General features: G+C 39.3%; 1 protein-coding gene and 1 pseudogene across 2 annotated transcripts in view; one reads left to right on the top strand and one right to left on the bottom strand.

Annotated features, from left to right (window-relative positions):
- The first annotated feature begins 2511 nt into the window (after positions 1–2511).
- On the top strand, positions 2512–8548 carry LOC101305794 (annotated as a pseudogene). Its single transcript, XR_185231.1, has 3 exons — positions 2512–3233; positions 3364–7045; positions 8486–8548. The product of XR_185231.1 is annotated as an ARF guanine-nucleotide exchange factor GNOM-like (transcript).
- Positions 8462–10660, bottom strand: part of LOC101298077 (glutamate receptor 1.4-like) — a 5367-nt gene continuing 3168 nt past the window's right edge. The window contains exons 4-5 of the mRNA XM_004308605.1: positions 9027–9397; positions 8462–8851 (exon numbers count right to left, since the gene is read on the bottom strand). Coding sequence (XP_004308653.1) covers positions 8462–8851; positions 9027–9397 — 761 coding nt within the window. The remainder of the gene's footprint in view (positions 8852–9026; positions 9398–10660) is intronic.

Genomic DNA, 10660 nt, shown 5'->3' with positions numbered 1-10660 from the left:
TAATCCATCGTCACTTATCACACGAAAACGCTCATATCTCCCTCTATATTACGTAGTTTGGTCAAACCTTCCACACAAAAAACTCTCACGTAGATGAGACGAAACTGCCCATATAAAAATTTTGAGACATTTACCTTCCGACGATAGGGCTCCCAATAAACCCGAATAACGGTAAATAGTAGACACGTTGTGATTCCGATGACTAAAATTCACAAACCAAAATTCGACCGTCAGATATGATCATTATGACGAAAGATGTCTATGGTAAAAAATTCAACTGGATCCGACAACGTTAAGGCGAAACGGTCAACTCTAATCGGAAATAAGAAAACTGTATTTTGAAGCCCTAAACGGACTCGGATGGCCAAAAAGGCCCATACGTCATGGCATTAGTGATGAGTTTGACTCGTAAGGCCGTTACGCTTCCGGAAAGGTATCACAATAGTCAATCAGACACCAAACGCCAAATCTGCAGCATAGTGAATAGTAAGGGTAAGTCAACTATCGGCACCGAGACTTTACCGGAATACTGTGATTTTTCAACCGTAGTCGTATTTCACCGTTCTGGTCATATCTTATTTCACGACTTTGTTGCGTTTGAAGGTTCTACGTATAGTTTTTTTTCTCAGATGAGTTGTTGTCTAGATCTGCAAATATAAGGCACTTTAGCCGACGAAATTATATTTTTTCGTCGGCTAAAGTTTAAAAATTTCGTCGATTAAACTTTTAAAAATTTCGTCGGCTAAACTTTTAAAAATTTCGTCGGCTAAAGTTCACAGACTATAGCCGACGAAAAAAATTATTCAGCCGATGAAATATTACTTTCGTCGGCTAAAGTTGACCATAGCCGACGAAAATTTTAAATTAGCCGACGAAAAAAAATTCGTCGGTTAAAGTGGACTTTAGCCGACGAAAAAAAAATTCGTCAGCCTGGTTTTTTTATTTTCGTCGGCTAAAGCCTTTATTCTGGTAGTGCTAGACTTAGCTCAGCGCCAAAGCAGTGTCATTGGAATGTATGATGAACGTATCCTGATACCTAAACCATTGACTTGGGCTCATCCTATCCCTATAGAAAGACGAAAGGGAATGCAGATGGAACTGCAATCCCCTACATCAAAACCTCAAACGATGCTTTGGTTGGTTTTTACTAATGTTAGGTATCTATAGGTCGTTCCCAAACTGGTTATGTGTTCACTATTAGGAACACGACGATACCTTGTGAGAAACATCAAGATTCAAGTGAATCAAGTAAGGTCTGAGGAGAATAATACAAACCTATTTCTCATATCACATCACAAGGCTATATCTGAAAAACATGTAAGAAACATAGGAATGCGAAGATGTTCCTAGCTCCTTTGATTGATGTAAGGATCAGGGGGAGTGTAGATTTCAGGGGGAGTCTAACACACACACACACACATTATCATAGGTGTGTTGTGCTCATTTTCTCTTATACCAAGATTTATTTTGTCCTACTGGGTTTTGTTACTTGACAAGGTTTTTAATGAGACAACACTCCATGCATCGTTTTAACTTTAACTTGGCACAAGCGGGAGTATTGAAGAAAAAATACTTTAAGTGTGTCTTCGTAAAAGTAACTAACGAGAGTAAATTAGGAAATTATTGATCAATGGATGTAATAACTCAATTAGTCATTATGTACGTAGCTATTAGTATTAAATATTACTATTATGTACGTATAATTACGGTTGTAATTGACCTCTATAAATAAATAAATAAAAAGGGACTCTTAGTGAACCATTCCGATTCTCATCTCATTTTACTTTTACAATGCAGAAATTATTGAATATTAGTTGGAAACAAAATTACGGAGGGAAAAATGAACAAACTATAGGAAAATGAATCCTCCTCCTCCTCCTCCTCTAGATCCTAGGCCGGGCGCTAGGGATTCGACCTCGCTTCAATTTCGCCAGGTACACTTTCTCTTCTCTCAACTCGCATTTCGATTTCATCGCTCTCGTCTCTTCTTTCTGATCCTGATTGATCCCATGGTCCACGCCCGATCACAGGTCGAACCTGAAGCTCGCAATTTCTGAGGAGCTGCAGGCGTCGATATCCGGAGGAGTACCGGGTGAGTAGTAGAACGAGACTTTGGATTTTGAGTTTCTAGTTGTATTTGGAATCTGAATCAGAATTCATGAAATAGATAGGGTTAATTGAGGAGTTTTGGAGCTTGGAACTTCAATTTGTGGTTCAGATTACAATCCTTAGGTTTAGGACACAATGCTAGGTTGAAATTGGTCATAAAATTGCTTGTGGAAGGTAAAATAGATTTTTCTGTGTCATTTATAGTGTGTCTAGATGGTTTATGTACACGAAAAGAAATATACAATATAGTCTGATTTGATATGCTGGTCTGCTGATAGGTATCAGTATTACTACCTCTATAGACTATCAACTGTGAAGGAATGCCTTGCCTATACTTCTTTGCCTTCTCTACATAGAAGTTGGTAACAAGAGTAGGCTCTGTTAATAGCATATTGTTCAAAGATGGGGCGTGTCAAGCTGCAGACTGGAATCAAGGCGATTGAGGAAGAAAACGCCACCAATTCTCATAAATCTACCATAGCATGTATCATTAATTCAGAAATAGGTTCTGTTTTAGCGGTTATGAGGAGGAATGTGAGATGGGGAGGACGGTATATGGCAGGTGATGATCAGCTTGAACATTCTTTAATCCAGTCGTTAAAGGCGCTACGCAGACAAATATTTTCATGGCAGCATCAGTGGCATACCATCAATCTGCTGTGTATCTCCAGCCATTTCTGGATGTGATTAGATCGGATGAAACTGGTGCACCAATCACTGGTGTTGCTTTGTCATCTGTTGACAATATCTTAACAGTTGATGTGATCCATCAGAATACTGTCAATGTTGACGATGCCATGCACATGTTAGTTGACGCCATCACTAGCTGTCGATTTGAGGTGACTGATCCTGCATCAGAAGAAGTGGTACTGATGAAGATACTACAGGTTCTTCTGGCCTGCATGAGGAGTAAAGCATCTGTTATGTTGAGTAATCAACATGTTTGCACTATAGTGAACACATGTTTCCGGATAGTTCATCAAGCTGGAACTAAAGGTGAATTATTGCAAAGAATAGCTCGCAACACCATGCATGAACTTGTCAGATGTATTTTCTCACACCTTCCAGACGTTCATAGGACCGAAAGTGCATTGGTAAATGGAAACAATACTGTCAAGCGAGAGGTACTAATATTGACAAGTTTTATAGGTCTTATCCCATGGTGACTTGTTGGTTATGGATGCTAAACAATATATTAAGTATTGCAAATCTTAATCCTTTCTTAACAAATATGTGGCTGTCTTTCCTGTGCAGGTTGCAGGAGTTAATAATGAGTATGCTTTTGGGAGTAGACACTTAGAGAATGGAAGCTTAAATTCTGAGTATGATCTTCAACAATTATCCACAATTCCTGCCTCAAATGATTCCTCTGTTCGGGCAGCATCTGGGATCGATGAAACTACAATTGGGGCTTTTGGCAGGAAGGAGGCTGTTCAGTATGATTTACATCTAATGACTGAGCCCTATGGAGTCCCTTGCATGGTGGAAATATTTCACTTTCTCTGTTCGTTGTTAAATGTCTCGGAGCATATGGGAATGGGTCCCAGATCTAATACCATAGCATTTGACGAAGATGTGCCTCTTTTTTCCTTGGTTTTAATCAATTCAGTTATAGAGTTGGGAGGGGTGTCCATTCAGCATCACCCCAAGTTATTGAATTTGGTTCGGGATGAATTGTTTCGGAATCTGATGCAATTTGGCCTATCAACTAGCCCTCTTATTCTTTCAATGGCTTACAGCATCGTTCTTAATTTGTATCACCATCTGCGCACTGAACTTAAACTTCAGCTCGAGGCTTTCTTTTCTTGTGTGATATTGAGGCTTGCACAAAGTAGGTATGGAGCTTCTTATCAACAGCAGGAGGTTGCTGTGGAGGCTCTTGTTGACTTCTGCAGGCAGAAAAATTTCATGGTGGAGATGTATGCTAACTTGGATTGTGACATAACTTGCAGTAATTTATTTGAAGAACTTGCTAATTTGTTGTCAAAGAGTGCATTCCCTGTTAATTGCCCTCTGTCTTCATTTCACATTCTTGCCTTGGATGGTCTTATTGCCGTCATTCAGGGAATTGCGGAAAGGGTAGGGAATGGATCAGTTAGTTCTGCGCATACTCCAGTAAATCTGGAGGAGTATACTCCCTTCTGGATGGTGAAATGTGACAACTACAGTGATCCAAATCATTGGGTTCCATTTGTTCGCCGAAGGAAGTATATAAAGAGAAGATTGACGATTGGAGCTGATCATTTTAACCATGACCCGAAGAAAGGGCTGGAGTTCCTCCAAGGAACTCATCTGTTGCCTGATAAACTTGATCCTCAAAGTGTGGCCTGCTTTTTCAGATATACAGCTGGGCTAGATAAGAATCTTGTGGGGGATTTCTTGGGAAATCATGACGAGTTTTGTGTTCAGGTTCTTCAAAAATTTGCTGGTACCTTTGATTTCCAAGATATGAATTTGGATACTGCACTCCGCCTTTTCTTGGAAACGTTTCGTTTGCCTGGAGAATCACAAAAGATACAAAGGGTTCTTGAAGCATTCTCAGAGAGATATTATGAGCAATCACCTCTAATTCTTGCTAACAAGGATGCTGCCCTTCTGTTATCATATTCAATAATAATGCTTAATACAGATCAGCACAATGTTCAGGTGAAGAAGAAGATGACAGAGGAGGATTTCATTCGGAATAATAGACACATCAATGGAGGCAGTGATCTTCCTCGAGAGTTTCTGGCAGAGCTTTATCACTCAATATGCAAGAATGAGATCCGCACTACTCCAGAACAAGGTGCTGGTTATCCTGAAATGACCCCATGCCGGTGGATTGGTTTGATGCACAAATCCAAGAAGAATGCTCCATTCATTGTATCTGATTCTAGAGCTTACCTAGATCATGATATGTTTGCTATAATCTCGGGCCCTACAATTGCTGCAATCTCTGTGGTATTTGATCATGCAGAACACGAAGAGGTTTATCAAACATGCATTGATGGATTTTTAGCTATAGCAAAGATTTCAGCTTGCCATCATCTTGAAGATGTACTGGATGATCTGGTTGTGTCTCTCTGTAAGTTCACAACTCTGTTAAACCCATCATCAGTTGAGGAACCTGTGCTAGCCTTTGGTGATGACACAAAAGCTAGAATGTCAACTGTGACAGTTTTCACCATTGCCAATAGGTATGGTGATTATATTCGCACTGGTTGGAGAAATATTCTGGACTGTATCTTAAGATTAAACAAGCTTGGTCTTCTTCCAGCTCGTGTAGCTAGCAACGCAGCTGATGAGTCCGAGTTTTCTGCTGACGCAGGTCCTGGAAAGCCAATAACAAATGCTCTATCTTCAGTTCAGATGGCTACTATGGGTACTCCTAGGAGATCTTCTGGATTGATGGGTAGGTTTAGTCAGCTCTTATCTCTTGACACAGAGGAGCCGAGATCACAACCCACTGAACAACAACTTGCTGCTCATCAACGTACCCTTCAGACAATTCAAAAGTGCCACATTGACGGCATTTTCACTGAAAGCAAATTTCTGCAGCCTGATTCCTTGTTACAGCTTGCAAGGGCATTGATTGGGGCCACAGGGCGACCACAGAAAGGCAACAGCTCTCCGGAGGACGACGGTACTGCTGTTTTCTGTTTGGAATTGCTGATTGCTATTACCCTAAATAATAGGGATAGGATTGTGCTTCTTTGGCAGGGTGTGTATGAGCACATATCAAACATTGTTCAGTCAACCGTGATGCCTTGTGCCCTGGTTGAAAAGGCTGTTTTTGGACTTCTTCGAATATGCCAGCGGCTGCTTCCCTATAAAGAAAACCTTGCTGATGAACTGCTGAGGTCCCTGCAGTTTGTCTTAAAGCTTGATGCTCGGGTTGCAGATGCCTACTGTGAACAAATTACTCTGGAAGTCAGTCGTCTTGTGAAAGCAAACGCCTCTCACATCAGATCCCAGTTAGGGTGGCACACAATTACATCCCTGATCTCCATCACGGCCCGCCCCGAAGCTTCTGAGGCTGGGTTTGACACACTGTCCTTCATTATGTCTGATGGAACCCACCTGTTGCCCACCAATTATATTCTATGTGTTGATGCATCAAAGGAATTTGCTGAGTCTCGTGTTGGGCAGGTAGATCGTTCTGTCTGCGCACTAGATCTTATGGCAGGTTCTGTTGATTGTTTAGCAAGATGGGCCCGTGAGGTTAAGCTATCTATGAATGAGGAGGATGCTGTGAAAATGTCTCGGGATATTGGGGAAATGTGGTTGAGGCTTGTTCAGGGATTGAGAAAAGTTTGTTTAGACCAAAGAGAAGTGGTTAGGAACCATGCTTTATTGTTGTTACGAAACTGCTTGACAGGAGTTGATGGGATCCCTCTTCCATATGGTCTGTGGTTGCAGTGCTTTGATCTTGTGATTTTTACAGTGCTTGATGATTTATTTGAAATTGCACAGGTTCACTCCCAAAAGGAGTACCGCAACATGGAAGGTACTTTAATCCTTGCCATGCAGCTCTTGTCCAAAGTGTTTCTGCAGCTACTTCCTGACCTATCACATTTAACAACCTTTTGCAAAGTATGGCCGGGTGTTATAAGTCGAATGGGGAACTATATGAAGGTGAAAGTTGGAGGGAGGAAAAGTGAGAAGCTTCAGGACGAAGTACCTGAGCTACTTAAGAACACCTTGCTTGTAATGCATTTAAGGGGAGTGCTTGTTCAAAAGAGTGGTTCAGATGAGGATGGCTTGTGGGAGCAGACATGGCTACATGTAAATAAAATTGCTCCATCTTTGCAAGCTGAGGTGCTTGCTCAAATTCTTGTGCAGTCACATCCTCAGGAGGTTCTGGCAGTGGTGGGTAGGGTCCAATAGTTGTTGCAGGTTGAATCGGTCTCTTAGTAGCAATTTACTCAGGACAGTGTTTCTGCCATGCGTGTCATAGGTAATGGTTTCAGCTTCTGGAATTGCTTCTTGTTTGTTATTGCGGTCTCTTTTTATCGATTTGAACTAATTTGTTGAAAATGTTGGTTCACATTTGGATTTAATATCTAATGCGGTGTCGTACTTCAATCTTGATTTTCCATTAGTATCCAAAACAATACCTCTTTTTGAACTATTTTCTCATATTGTTGGCCATCAGATAACCTTTCTAATCATAATAGCCTTTTTAGTTGGTCTAGATAGAGGCAGAGCCAGATCATGTGGTCTGGATTAGGGGTTTCTTGAACCTTGTGATCATATGAGGTAAAACATGGAGAGAAGCTTTGATGCAATTGGAGTTCTTTCTGCCATTGGTTAGGGCAACACAGCTTTTATTCTAATACTTGGATTGAGCAAGTACTTTGGCATTAATTGCATGTTTTTTTTTGGTCTGAAGCATTAATTGCATGCTGTTTCTTTGTTTTCTTTAGATGTTTAGAGAATTGGTCCAAATATCGTTGTTCGTCAGAAACAAGTAACTTGGATCATTGTGCTAATTAATAGATGTAAGCATATTAGTTGCGAAGTTCAGAATATTTGGATAGGATCTTTTATTGTTGTAGTCACCTTTCTCTGCAAATACCGTTCTTTCTTTAACCAAGCTGTGAAGATGATTGAAAGCTTTGTAGCACAGTTCTGAATTTGTTTCCACTTTATAGATAAGATGTAAATATAGATGCAACTACTAACCTATGTTCCAAACCTTGGATATATGTAGATATATGCCTAGGTTTACATTAAAGAGAACTGCAATACTTTCTTTGCCCAGGGCATAGTGGTTGAACTAGTAGTACCCAATTTGGAAAATGAAGTTGAAAAGTATGAAAGCTCAAGTAGCAGTTATTATCTTGAAATTTTGGAGGTCAGTATTTTTTTTTTTTTTTTTTTTGATGAAGAAATTTTGGAGGTCTTAATTTTTGACTTCTGCCGTTGGTATGCTGTTTAACATTAAGAGTATAACTGTTGTCAATATCATCTCAAATTGGCATGAGTTCATGAATTTTAGTTTACACGGTTGTCAAATGACGCAGATAAATGAATTTGTTCATTATCTTTCGCTTCTCTGTTTGCTATAATGGTTGAAAAGTGATTTCAGCAGTTGATTCTTAGATTGTTGCTGTATATGTATATTGTGCCATTTGTGGCTACCACCAATGTTACTGCTTAGAGGAACTGTACTTGGATTTGTATTCAAAACTTGAATAGATGCAGAAACTACTGTTTAGTTCATAAATGAAAATGTGAATGTGGGTTATCATTCTAGTTTCTGTTTCATAATCTTTATCTGCAGCTAACCAAGAGTTTTACTTGCAATGCTTTTAGGGCACTGCTGCAACAGAATCTATGAAATGCAGCGACCTCTATTTTGCATTAGTGACTAACGGACAGTATATATGTACAGCTGCATTGGAAGTGACATACAGCAGTTCTGTTCAGTTCTACTGCATGCTGTGTTCGAGACAAACACCCTTAAACGCTGCAGTTGTCTTCGAATCAGCTGCACTAGTCCTCTAATCAGATTTCTAAATGTATCAGATACAACTATGAACAAGAAAAGAGCAAGAGCTAAAGAAGCACCACTAATAAGAAATAGACCGCGAAAGTCGTGGAGGTCAATCGTATTGGGATCTTTAATATCCTCATCAGACATAAGAGTTGTTTTTCTAAGAAACCAGGTCTTCTCCATCTCTATAAGCTTCTCTTCTTGTCTCAGACGTTCGATTTGCCTCGACACATCCTGAACCAATTTCGAACCTTTAGGGAAAACCTGAAATGCCAAAAGTTGACAACAAATTAGTAGGCTGATGAGTATGGCCAGGTAAATTGCTAAAAGGTTTTGGATTTAGCTTAATATGCACAGTATTATTAGTATATATTATCAAATGCATCGACAAACTAGGATTAATATATGTCAAGTGACTAGTAGAAGAGAGGTTACTCACAAAGGCAAAACCATTGGTGATAGACTCGGTTTTAATCATCGAGTAGTCAGCAGAATTGTTTGCGAGGAAGATTTTGATGTATGGGACCTCGTCAATTATCCCAGAAACACCATTATGCTTGGTTCCTTTTGATAAAGCTTCAAGATACTCCTCACTTGAACGATATGGCTTAAGGCCTTTGAAATTCAAGTTCAATATAACTCCTAAGGAACCCGATTGGTAACCTATAGAGTTTCCTCTTGAGTTTAACTGTATCTGTTTGACAGTCATCATTGATGCTAAAGTTGCAGTGTAAGTCGACGTCAATATAAGCACGACAAACACCCATATGATCACTACAAACTTTGCCAAATTATTTGACAACTTCTCCGCTGCAGAATGAACAAGAAACTGTTACGTGTCATGTTCTTTGTTAGCATATATAAAGTTGAGCAATCAAGATTTTAATCTATGAACATATAGAGTTGAGCAATCACTAGCTTGGAACTTGGCAGGAAGACTTGGATATAATTGGAATAACTGAGAACACACTTACTATATGCGAACACAAGAGTAGAGAAGGAGAACCAGAATACAGTCCCAATTTGTTTCCCTGCTGTGCCTTGGAAGTCTTCGTTATTAGGATGCTCAATTATCCAGATAACAAAACCGGTTAGGATGAAGAAGCCTGCACTTGTTATCCAAAGATATTTTGATAGTGGTTTAAAGAAAATCCACAAGTTATCTTGATTTGGTACCAACATTCCCACACCTAAGTCCGTATATGGTATTGTAAAATCAACATATTGAGATCTGTTCTCTGTAATCGTAACATCTCCAACAACAGCATCGAAGTTCTAGTGTGTTTATCCACAAGTACGCCCCCAATATGCATATGGCAAGAAAGATCTTTAAATTAGAAATTTCTATACAATGAAGTAATGGATAGAGATAATCAAACCTTGATTTGAATAAAGCATCTAAATTTCTTTGTATGCGTATATAATATAGGACTAATTTTAGTTTACCCCGTCAACTTTAGGTTGATCATCATGTTAGTCTGTTTTCTTTCAATTTCATCAAAAACATAAAACACCCCTCAACTTTTAATTTTCATCAGCCGTGTCAAAACATCCGTTTTTCATCCAATTCCCCCGTCATATAATGACTTGCATTAAGAAGTAAACCAAATTTGAAGTTAGTGCCCACATAAAAAGGGTAAAATAGACAAATTGCATTCAATCCCACCAAAATCACTAAGGTTAGGAGGTTGTGATAGGAACAGAGATGTGTATCGATATGTGAGAAAAATGGTCAGTAAAAGTTTTTTTTTTTTTTTTTTTTTTCCGGTAATTTGACTTTTTTCTTAATATCACGTCATCACTTGACGGAGAAATTAGATGGAGAACGGAGGTTTGGACACAGTTGAGGGGTGTTTTTGAAGAAATTGAAAGAAGAAAGACTAACAAGATGATAGACCTAAAGTTGATGCGGGTAAACTGAAATTAGTTATGTAACATACTACAAATATACGATGTATTTTCGAAAAAAGTATTAGCAATGTTAAGTTTGGTCGATGGATTGTACCCCTTGCTTAGATCGCACAGTTATGCTAAAAATCTAGGGCTGGGCACGGGACGGGACGGGACGGGACG

The sequence above is a fragment of the Fragaria vesca genome, linkage group LG7, assembly GCF_000184155.1.
Source record: "Fragaria vesca subsp. vesca linkage group LG7, FraVesHawaii_1.0, whole genome shotgun sequence".
Classification (NCBI taxonomy): Eukaryota; Viridiplantae; Streptophyta; class Magnoliopsida; order Rosales; family Rosaceae; genus Fragaria; species Fragaria vesca.
The sequence above is the reverse complement of the archived record's forward strand: the minus strand, read 5'-3'. Positions and strand labels throughout refer to the sequence as shown.